A 12,278-nucleotide genomic window follows, 5' to 3' on the forward strand; every position below is an offset into this window, starting at 1 on the left:
GAGTAAAATTTTGTACAGACGGTCACAGTTCCCAGAGGGTCAATCCCAATGTCTTGAGTCATTCATTGACTTTTCCTCTAGTGCCACCATGAGATTGACTTTCATGGTTTTGGGTGAAATGTCTCCACAACTATTGCGTAGACAGCTGTGACACTTGAAGACATCCATGTTCCCCTCAAGATGAGTTGTGAAAATTTTGTGAAACCAAAATTGATTTGTCAAATATGACAAAACAATCACAAAATGAACAGCATTCCCATCAGCCGCAGCTGTACTTCCTGTTTAGAGCTAATTGGCAAATGTTTTAGCATGCTAACATGCTATACCAAAATGATGAACATGGTAAACATTATACCTGCTAGCATTCAGCATGTTAGCATTGTCATTGAGACCAATTTAGCATGTTTATATGAGCATTAGGCTCAAAGAAGTGCTGTGCCTACATGCAGCCTCACAGAGCCACTAGCACGGCTGCAGCCTTGATGCGATATCAAGGCAAAAGCTATTTCTCTCTGCTGATATCTGTATGTAGGATGAAATGCCCGCTCCAATATAACGCTCTGAAACAGCTAAATGGACCCTCTCACCCTAACAGCCTCCATAACTTTTTTCACCAACAGGGATTCCTTTCTCCTCACTGTTGACATAGGGCTGTAAAGTCATGTCTACATGGCAAGTTAAGGTCAAGGGAGACAGATAAGCCTGTGTCAAAGAAGACAACAAAGTCCTGAATAAAGGATCTTTTGTGCAAAGACTTAGGGTTTCTGCGGGGAAGGAGACATTCATTCAAGTGTGGCCTACACATGAGCCACAGGGGCTGGATGAGAGTTCATTTATCTCATACACTTTCCATTTTCTTTGTGTACGTTTCTTAGTCATGCTTGCTGCCTCATTATCTAATTTGGATCACTGCCCACACCACCCACTATGTGTATTGGCTAATTTTCAGCCTGATTAACATTTTCTGTGGGAGACACCCCTGTTCAGAAGACGAAGAAAGCTTGCCACAAAAGACGCACTGTAAGTTAAGAATTCAAGCTTTGCACTCTGCAACTTGTCAATACCCAGCCCATTCAAAGATGTGACAGAAGGTCTAGACTAGGAGAAAGCTGGAGGCAATACAGGTATCAGTTAACAAGTGACTCTGCATGTCTGTAGATGTTTTCTTTGCTTGTGAGAAAGTCTGTTCTGTGAAGCAAGTTTCCAATTTTCCTGTGCAGCAACAGAACAAATCAGCAAGTTAATAAGCAATTTTTCACTTAATGTTAGTAGTTGTGCAGCTGAAAGCAAGACAAAAGTGACAACATCAGAGAGGTTGTTTGTCTTCTGCTTGCAGAGGAGACATGCCAGAGTCCACAATGTACGAATTAGGAAAAGCCCCCTGTTTCTATTTAACTAGCTATTACTCGCCAGCACTAGCTACCTTTTCAATAAATCCTGGAAAGTTACATACTGTAGGTCTTGACTGGCGCTCCACCACGCCCTTGCAATGAAGCATGTAATGCCTTAATCACATTGTCAAAGAAAACACGCTTTTTCATAGGTAGTCAAGCAATGAAAACTATCAGACAAGCCTGTTCAAGATTCCCTTGAAAGGCATAAACAATTATGTACTTTACAAATGAACTAGATGGTTTTTTCAAGTTAACATGTTCACCCTTGTCCTCAGTGAAGCAGTCAGTTGCAGAAAGTAGAACAACTTCATGTCAATGTCACATTTTCTGTTGTTTACAGGTGTGCGTGTGGAAAAAGCTAAACCTTCGAGATATAGACATGTCCAGAGCCAATGCAAACTAATGGAAAATAGCCTAATCCCTCAGGTAATGCTGTTAAAGAGCTCCAACATCCTTTTCATCAGGATGTGGGGCAGGAAGCCCCCCCCCATTTATACTGCAACCGGGATTACAAATTAAACATCCTGGATGTCCGTCTGGATTGCTTTTGACAAATGCAGGAATTCATTTACAAAAATTGGATAAATTAACCATAATGTGCCACAAGGTCCAAACCACTGAGAGTGAGTCACTGCTTAAAATGCACCATTTAGTTTACTAGGCCAGTGGACCACACAGGAAGAGGCCAAATGCTACGAGGGAAGCGAGTTTCAGAGATCAGCCACCACCCTTCAACCAATGCTTTCTTCTGGAGTATTCTGAGATGGAGATTTGTTTGTGAAGCTATTGTTCCCTTCCCTGTAGGGGATTCCTCTTTTGGCCGAGCGCTGTTTGAAATGCTGCTCCACAGACTGACCCTTAGGTCATTAGAGAAGATGCCACACCTACAGGAGGTCTAATGGTGAGGGAGTCAAAGCGAAGCAACGGCAGATAGAGGGAGCAGCTCGAGGCTTCTTTGATGAGGGATTAAGCGAGGCCACGAACACCAAAGTCAAAGATCTCACCCCGTCCTTCTCAGGTTTGTTTGTGCATCCTCAACTGTCTTGTTTTCCTCCCCTTGCTGCGATTCTTCCTTTAATCCGTGCGCCACCCCTGTCCATCTCTTTGACATCTCTTACATTTGCATTGTGACACAAAGATCCATAGAGCTTCGTACTGAATACAAATACGCCCACTTATTTATCTGTGAGGAAAAAGTGGCGTCAGACGATGCCTGTTCACTGTCCTCCTGAACTGAGCTGAGCTGCAAAATTCTCTTGAGCGGGTTGGAGTGACGGTTTTCATCCAAGCTGAAAGCCTCCAGGATGGAAATGTGTTCGGTGCCCAGTTTCCATCGTTACCTTCACTACTAGAGCTGACTTACAGTTTCAGCAGTTCCAGGCTGACAGGGCACATTCAAATGCTGCTTTGTCAAACCCATGAAAAACACGAAATTCATTCACAACTAATACTAATTGGTAAGAAACGTCTCAGTTGCCACAGCTGGCGTGTGGGTGTGTAGCGCGCACTGGCAAACACAAAGCAGCCAACCAAAAGGCAACAATATTTTCTTTAAACCATAAATTGAGCTAAAAGTAAGTCGTAAATTTGTTCCGATGCTATTTTTCTGAAGTTTCAAACCCAGTGCGAACTTCAACTACTGGCTGCAGATGAACATACTGTAGACATTTCTGTGAGGATGCTTAATATATCGTGTCCAATTTTTTTCTTTTAAAACACCCAGTGCCAATTATCATATGTGTTTCTGGTCCAGTCTTGGTATGAATGCAGCTGGAGATAGATTGATCTTTTTAGACATGCCAACTGTACGTTAATACAAGTTCAAAAGGTCCAGCGTGTAAGATTTATCACTGACTCCTGTTTCTGCAAAGATAAGGTCTTTTTTTGTCAAATAGTGTCTCAAAGCATTACTCCAAAAGGCAAAGGAATTAAATCATACAAAATTATGATCCCTCCTCAACACTCCCTCGGTTAAATAGGCTGGTGGAGATAAACATATATGGACAGGCTTAATGACTCAATCACTCAACTGGAGCCGTGGCCTCTTTTCCGTTTTAACACGACACTGCACCTGATGAGATGGGAAGATAGCGGAGGGCCTTTTTTCCAACCTGAATACCTGGGTCTCTTTCCACCGGAGACTCCACGCACAGCCCGTGGATCATGGAAAGGCCATAAATGCAGCAGATCACTTTGTTACCATGTACAAACAAAGGAAGTAAATCAGTTCAATGAGTAACCACATTCACTCACTTATTCCATGCAGGGTTCTCAGTGGATGTATACAAACTGCAGAATGGATTTAAGTAGCTGCAGCGACAACACAATAAACACTGTTTTACTTTGAGGGAGAGGCCAAAAGAAGAGCTTTCAACAATTACTATCAGAGATGCAGCAGGCAGAATTCCTTAACTTATTAAATGTTACTGCCAGAGATGAAAGAAATGCATAAAACGTTATTGCCTGTGGTTTGTTTAGACTGAAAAACACGACAACCAGAAATGTAATTAATGGTTACGGAACTGCAGTGCTGCTTGATTTTTAGGGCTACACAATAGATTTATTATATTCAGGTGCGTCTTTACGGTTAAAAGTAAGAAGAAGAACAAAAGCTGCTTTACTTCTGTGTTCCTTCTTAATGACATGCACGTCTAGCCTCGGGTGAGTCTGTGGCCACGGCACAGATTTCGCCTGCTCTACAAAAGTATCAGTGCTGCTAGATAACCTGCCCTCTACAGAGGCACTATTGTCCCCGAGTGAAACCAAAATCCTACACCTCACCAGCAGCTCTCTAAAATCTCAACCACTCAGACGTGGTGCAGTTTATCAAAGCTGGGAGGGAGGGCGGCAAGGAATTATCCTCCAGCTCCCACGGCCCAAACCGAAAAGCCATATTTCCAGCAATGGCTGCAGCAGATGGAAGTCTGGGAAGGTCGTCAGAGGAAGAGCAAAACACAGCAGCAGCAGTGGTAGCACGAGGGCCACTCTGGACCCTAAAACTAGAGATTCTAGGATTACACAGGATCATAACCTATATTTCACTACCGACATCCATCTAATCCCAGAGAGTGGGCTTTAATGAAAAGAAAAGGCACGGTTTCTGAAAGCGGCGGAGAAAAAACAGATGACTGATTAAGGGAAGCTGGCTTGTTAGATCCCAACACAACGCAGAGGGGAAAGCGCTTACTCAGGATGCTGAAACGCACTGCAGGGGTGAAATTTTGTCATGATTCAGCTCAACTTTTGCAGGTGTGCAAGCACACTGAAATGCAGGAATGATAGAGCTGGACTTCACCTCCATGCATTATCTTCCAATCTCATTCTGTCTAGAACCTGAATAACCCATTAGCTCTGAAAAAGCATATTGACATAAGCTGGTTATCCTGTGCCCAAAGCAAGCCGGGGAGCGTCGCGTTAGGGATTAAGGGTTTAGCCATTGACATGCCCCTGAAATTAGTTTGATCTTTCACAGGTTAACTCACAGCCCAGTTAGAGGCAGACTCTCCTCTTATCTGTGCTTTGGCAGCTTGGAAAAGCACCATTCAACACAGTAAAGGTAGAAGAGCTTCGAAATATTTCATTGTACAATAAAAAATGCAATCATCACCTCAACAGTGCAACTCCAGCCACAAACAGAAGGAGTCCAATTGATTCCGGAGCCGTTTAGCATTTCATCTGGGAAATAAATCACCAGTTATTACTCGCGGTTGGCTGCTGGGTGAAGCTGTGGGCATTATTTACAACCTCCCCACAGATGATGACAGTTAATAAACTGAGCATGCCAGCGTGCAGGACGAGGAGCTTTTCTATTATTCAGCAAATCCTGCCTGAGTCCCACAGAAGCCATCACACCCTGGCAGGCTGTCGCTGAGCGGCGGACTGACAGGTGGGCTTCCTGTGGGAGAGGCTGCTCGCTGCCAGGCGCATTATCAGATCTCAAATTCATTTCCAAAAAGCCTTAACGTCTTCCCGAGGACTGCAACTAGCAGTGGGCTAAATGACCACCAGGCAAAGATTTCAAAAGTATCATTATCTTTAAATTTATTGATTTAAATGACCTTTTTTTTCTTTTTATTTTCTTAAGGTTAAAAGGAAAGACACCACCCTCCAAAGTCTTTAAATCACTCTTACCGCAGACCCGTGCACACTGTTTCAACATGTGGAGAAATCCAAAGCTTGGCAGCCCTGCCTTGCCTAGTTACAGATGCTAAGCTACGATTGGACAATCGCTGTTCAGGGGAGGGGTTAAGCACACTGTCAATAAGCGTTGAGTTAATGTGTGCGTTTCACTCCACTAATAGTTTTCTAAAGCTATCTGTGATTAAGTGAGGACTGTTAATGAGGCAGTTTCTTCACCTCATTGATCCACCTGTGATGATAATTATTTCTCAGGATGTCCAAAGACAGCACCGTAAGAACAATGAGCTCAGAGTGTTATTTTTCGCCTGTGAGCTCCATCACCTTCAAGTTTTTCTCAACTTGAAAGTCTTTTGGCACTTCTTGGTGTAAACAGCTGGCCAGATGTTCCCTCTTGCCTCCTAGCAACGCAAACACTTTCAGGTCTCACAGACTCTACTAATATAGATCGAACTGTTGCCCCAGTTTGGTGATTTTTGAAATAAGTCGAAGGATTACGTGCTCCTTTGTGGTCTAAGAAAATTATCCTTCTTCTTTAGGCTTGTAAAACCTTTTCAAACCCCCTTTGGATTATCTCAGAAATGCATTGTCACTAAGCTTAGATCAAGACTGCTTTTCTTTCTTTTTGTCTTGACATTTTGGAGACAAATGGTTTTCAATGGAAAGCAATATTAAATTACAGTACCTCGTGCATTTGACTATTTTGCTTGCTTTTAAGAAAGTTAAAGAAATCCTTATTTATGTGTCTTAAGTCACGTGGACTTGCAGACACCCAGTCAGCATCAGTAATCCTTCACCATTCTGCCAGACAGGAAAATAACACCACTGGTTTTCAAAAGAAAAGTTGGCTAACGTCTATTTGGCCAATATTTCTCCAAATCCAGCCTTAAATCACACACAGGTACTGCTGTGTTTTTACAGATATGAATCCAAATCTCTCTAAGATATGATCAGCCCACCTGCAACATCCCACAGAGTGCTGAACTGAAACCAGGGCTTCCGGGTTACATTGCAGAAGTGAGAAAACCTCATTCAAAATTCCATTGACAACACTAATTACTAAAAAAATCCAGGCCTGGAACAGACTTTCTCAGCAGTGTGCTGTGCAGCCTACCTCATATATGCAGATAAGGACAGCACCTTTATGAAAAATGATCTAATATTGTTGATAGTAAAACACTATTTCCTGTAAACCCAAAACCTTTGCAGGTTAAACAAAGCATTTCAAAATATAGTTATTTTGGTTTTATTCTTAAGTTAATGGATGAGCCAACTATAAACTGGATGGCACAAACCCAGGAACCTGTTGTGGTACCCTCCTGCCACCACAGATCCAAGCATTTTGCCATTCGGCTTTTGTGCAGTTTGGAGTTTCAATGTCGTAAGAGAGCAACTGGAGTCCAACATCTTGTTCAAATCAAGTTTAACAATCACTGGACACCGTGTGCTAGGAAAGCACAGTGTGCCACACAGAAACATCTGTCTTAGCCTCTGGCCAAAAGCAAACAACAACAACAACAACAACTTAAAGTGTCAGACCATATGGCAGAACTCGCATTTCCTCAGAAATGGAAATTGGATCATTCGCAAAAAATGAACAGTAATTAAACCTCATTGCAGTATTATTACAGCTGCTCATTTCTAATCTTCGCTGGTCTTAATAAAATTCTGAAATCCTTATTTACTGTGGGAGACTCGCTGCTGCGAGAAATGTGCGTTGTCTAGTTTGTTTAGAAGCCCAGAAATATTTAGGGACTCTGGCTTTTTGGCTCGCAAACACTTCTGATTTGTTATGGTTCTCTGAAAAGCGGCACTGGTTGTAACTCGCTGGAACAGACGGGAAAGATGCAACTTTCACGTGCGCCGCTGGCACTGAGCACACTGCGCTTATCTGCTCATAAGGAGGAACTACAGTGCAATGAGGGTGGACAATGATGATTCATGAGAATAGGAAGTTGAAGTCATTAGGGAGTAAAGTGATACTTCTGGTCACTTTCTCCCCTGACATGTGGCCTTTAAGAGGTCTGAGTCACTCAAACTACATGTGGAAGATATTTAAATATTTTTGATGCTTCTAATCTTATGCTAATGTTTAATTTAACCACTGAGATGAGGGAGCTTTCCTGTGCCCATCCCATCGTCTATGTTAAATATTGCCTCATTTAGAGGTTGAAATCACAGCCATTAAAAGAAAAAGACACTATTTATAGAAGACGGCAAGAAAGCATTGAAATAACAGTCAAAACACTGCCATGCCATGAAAAAAATGAGATTTCTGTGACCTTTACTTCAGGGCCAAGGAGAAGCACCAAACACAAGCAGAGCAGCAGAAACCAAGAAACCTGTTCCTGCTATTTAATCAGCCTCACTCCACACTCTCCAGACTCCCTGCTTCGTATCATCTGTGCAAGTGGCATCAAGTGACTGTCTCCACATTTTGATCTAATGTCCTTGGAGGACCAGATGCAAACTGGGAACATGCACCAGTTTTTATTATGCTCAGAGGATGCTCAAAATATAAATAACAATAACAGAGTGGGCAACAAAGCAAACTCAAATACTACCAGTCATACATGGAAGGGTAAGAAATAAAATCATCAAATGAGCTTTTGGTGTTTCAAGGTGACAGCATCGTCCTAATTTTAATTCTAAATTTACCTACAAATGGGTCAAACACTGCGTAAAGCGCCACGACAAAATGCTCACAATAAACTGCTGACAAAAACACCACAATTATTACAAATAGAAGGAGCCGAAAGAAACGTTGAGACACTTTTAAATAAATTAAATTGCACAATCACATCCCCTCCCTGCAGCATCATCATCATCATCATCATCACAGCGGTGTAGATTTGCGTACTTTGGGTCGTCGTCATTTCAGACGGGATGTGGCGTTTTTGCGTAATTGGCCAGTTAATCATAACTTTTCCGTAACTTTTCCGCGACTGTGTTCATGGTCCAAAACTATGCCGCAGTCATAGTGAACGCCAGACTTTACAGGAGTTCCTCTGTAGCTTTTACCAGGCCGGCCGGGCTGAACGCGGAGCCGGTGAGAAACTTTTCTCCCACGCTGGATCAAGTTTCCCTGCGGCGTTTTGAGCGGTCTGTGATTTCTCTGAGATTTATGTAAATGTTAGACGGGCACAGAGGAAAGCGAAAGCCCGCTGAGCGTGACAACCCGGCCACGTACGTGCCGTAATAGCTCCCTGACATACCTTTCCTTTCCGCCAGAACGCAGCAGCACAGGCAGAGCAGATAGGTGAGACCGATCCGCTCCAGAAAACGGGTTGCCATCGTGTTTTTGAAGCTCCTCGTGAGAAGGTGTCATTCCATTCCAAGCGCGCGCGATATTCCGCTTTCTCGATGGTTCTGAATCTTTGGGCTTTTCTCGTTAACTGAGTGACTTTTCCTTCTCTGGGAAACTTTGACAGCTCCTCCTCCTCGCAGATTATCTCCAGCAGCTCGAGCTTGTGGAGCGCGAGGACACACCACTGGCTGCTCTGACGTCAGCAAGAGGGAGGACAGATGCGCCTCAAAGCGCTCAGGTAGAGGCAGCGCGAGGCTTTATTTTTTTTCTTTTCTTTTTTTTTTTATAGAGAAAAAACATTGTGCACTCTGTTAAATAGTAATTTTTCGGGAAATGGCCGGTAGTATGTGGAAAAATACTCAGAATTTGCTTAAAAAAAACAAAAAAACAAAACAGGTATTGCCTCGAGCAGTTCCGCAGTTTCGCAGTGATTGGTAAGACAAGATAAGATAAGATAAGATAAGATAAGATAAGATAAGATAAATTCAAACTTTATTAATCTGTACCCAGTACCCAGTACCCAAAATCTAACTTAACCTGTAGGGGAAATTATGATGTTGTAGGCAGCAGCAATAGTAGCAGGAATATAAAAGGAGACACAGAAGAGAGTAAAAAATAATAAATAAATAAAAAAGGAAAAGAAAATTGTACATGGCAAGAATGTCAAGATGGCGCCACACGAGTGGCAGCCAGTTAGAGCAGCGCCGACCGTTTTGATGAAAAGCTGCATAAACTTCCCACAGTAAACCAAAGTCAACAGCACTCGCAGAAAGACATGAATTTATGATGTGTTTCCTTAAAATCATTCAACCTAGATACAGGAAGTTGGGTGAAGGAAGAGATGGAAAAGGCAGATGACCTAGAAAAACTTTATCCAACTTTTCAGATTCAAAAAACTTCATTGATCCCCGCAGGGAAATTGCTTTGTTGCAGTCCAAATTGCTCAGCTCACAGTTAGAAAGAAGGATGAAAGACTTAAAAAAAGGTAAAAAAGCAGGTAAAAAAAACTTCAAAGAAAAAAAAAAAATGCTATGAAGATGACAGAATACTAATAATAAAAATGTGCAAATGCATATGTGCCAAAGGTAAATACAAATGCAGAGAAAAGCTTTTGCGTGTTTGTAGAAGTTGAGATTCATATTTGTGAGTATCTCCTCGACCCCGACTGATGGTGGATTTTATGATACATTATGACCAAGACCTGCAATTCACATCTCTCCAGTGGATAAACCACGTATGCAGAGCCTGTCCCTTCTAAGACCTCAAACACGTATTTGGCATTTCTCCACTGCACTTTCCCGTCAGCCAGCGAGGTATACAGGAGATGTAAAAAGCTCATTTCGGGCCAGCCCTCGATCTGTTTATCAGTTTAGTGCTAAATGTGGCGTCTTTCTCTTTAGACCTTTTCACTGCAGACATTTAGTTAACACAGGACTCGCTGCAAATGCAAAGGCTGAGGAATCAACACAGAAAGCTGAGATCACGACAAAGGATCTAAAATGAAGATCTGTAAATGACACCGATGCCAGAGACGGAGATTTACAGATGAACTATACATTTACACTTTTTCTGATATGATTATCCCCGGAGGTGTAGCGAGTCAGAGAAAGGAGATGACTCATGCAGGATGTCCAATGTAACTTCTGGAGGCTTCATTGAATTTAACCCACAACAGCAACCCTTTCACCCTTATTTATTTCATGACATGCGTGTGTGAAGGACAGTCCTCAGAATCAGTGCCACACTGGGGCTGAATGGACAAAACGTCTAGACTGCTGACAGAGCGCCTGTTTGATCAGGGCCGAGTCCAATTGCATGTCAAGCTGCTTAAATGTGTTTGTTGTTGTGCACAGATCAGACTCCATGAGGACAGGAGTGATAGAAATCATTTTTCACGCCCGTGTTTATTTCATTACCGCAGCCTAATGGCTCAGCAAATCGTCTTTGGTTGTGCTGTTGGAGGAAGAGGTTATTGTGTTGGGTGAAATTATGACCATTTTCCTCGAGGAGAAATTACCTAATGTGAGGCTAACGTTTCACATGAGACACGGCTGTTTCCAGCGTGCTGTGGATGTGAGGCAACTGTCAGTTTTACTGTTCTAATGCTGTCGTTGGGAAACAGGAAAAAAACACCGCCTTTGTCTTTTTGGTACGTCAAGGGGAAAATGGTGACCGAGGGAGCACTGTTAAGTGAAAAAGTAATTCCCTTTGTAAGGTTACACACTTTAAAATGGTTCAAGTCTCATAAACAGGATCGAGGAAGGTCAAATATTGGAGTTTTTCTTTTAGTGAAAGTCAGATTTCGCCTTCACTTCAGGGTCATACGCTTGGCTATGACTCAGAGGTCGGTTTTAAATGTTTTGAAACCAAGGTTTGCTACATATAAAACCACAATGGAGGCTTGTTAAAAGGAAAAAAAACATGCAAGAGATCGCCTTGGCCTCTCACCAGCAGCCGATTTCCACACTACCGGTCAATGTCTCAATTATGAAAAGCTCCACAGTAAGAATGAAGAAGTCCTAGTTATTAAATATCGCCATCCATCGCTGTCCTGCGGCTATGTGCGTTTTGCACAGTCTCACACCACAGCTGTCTGTCAGCCAAGCAGAAACACTAAACAAATACAGAATAATGCCTTAACCACTGGGGATTCAAAGAGAGAGTAACAAAAAAAAAGAAAGAAAAAGACCAAGAGAGGAAAGATGAAAAGTGTGTGAAAGAGCGAGAGGAGATGACAGATACTGGCTGGCAGAGAAGATTCATGTCCCACCTTGTACCATTCTCACATTTTCCATCTCTTATGTTCACTAAGTGCTGCTGTTCATTGCCCGAGGGAACATTTTGAATGCACAGTATCTGTTAATTTATGCATCTCATATTTGAGATTCTTTCAGGTGCAGTAAAGGCCAAACAATGTAAGGCACAACTTCTCAGAGGATAATGTTTACACAGGGAGTCTTATTAACTGGTTCAGTGAGGCGTGTGACCGTGTTGTGAGGGGAGATGACTCCTGAAGGTCTGACGTCTGATCTGCATGACAGGGCCCAGATGGACCAGCAACATCTCAGCGCATGGCAGCCCCCGCTAACAACACGACCATTCGAGGCGAAGCCGTGCAGCAGAAGCGGGGAAGAACATATGGGAGCATATAGGATTCGCTGTCACTTAAAGGCTCAGCATCTGCTGCGTCCACCCAAACACACATCACTAGATGTGTCTCAGATGATAAACACGAGAGATCTAAAAATGAATATCAGCCGTGAGAATCAGTAGGTTATTATGATTTGGGAAAAAATGTGATAAAATGATCTTAATCCAGAGCAGAGTGCAAAAAAAAAGAGAGAGCGGAAACTAATGACAGCTTTCATCTAATGTGTTTTTTCTTCTGCTAAATCTGCTGCCTTGCTCCTGAACTCAGCTCAACACTTTTTATATAACTC

The 12,278-nt window shown here is 42.6% G+C and overlaps 1 protein-coding gene across 1 annotated transcript in view; it reads right to left on the minus strand.

Annotated features, from left to right (window-relative positions):
- The window catches only part of egfra (epidermal growth factor receptor a (erythroblastic leukemia viral (v-erb-b) oncogene homolog, avian)), a 40,487-nt gene extending 31,521 nt beyond the window's left edge, over positions 1-8,966 (minus strand). Inside the window, exon 1 of the mRNA XM_076745213.1 lies at positions 8,747-8,966. Within this exon, the coding sequence (XP_076601328.1) occupies positions 8,747-8,825 (79 nt within the window). The 5' untranslated portion in view covers positions 8,826-8,966. The remainder of the gene's footprint in view (positions 1-8,746) is intronic.
- Between the last annotated feature and the right edge of the window lie 3,312 nt (positions 8,967-12,278).

The sequence above is a fragment of the Chaetodon auriga genome, chromosome 12 (genome assembly GCF_051107435.1).
Source record: "Chaetodon auriga isolate fChaAug3 chromosome 12, fChaAug3.hap1, whole genome shotgun sequence".
Lineage (NCBI taxonomy): Eukaryota > Metazoa > Chordata > Actinopteri > Chaetodontiformes > Chaetodontidae > Chaetodon > Chaetodon auriga.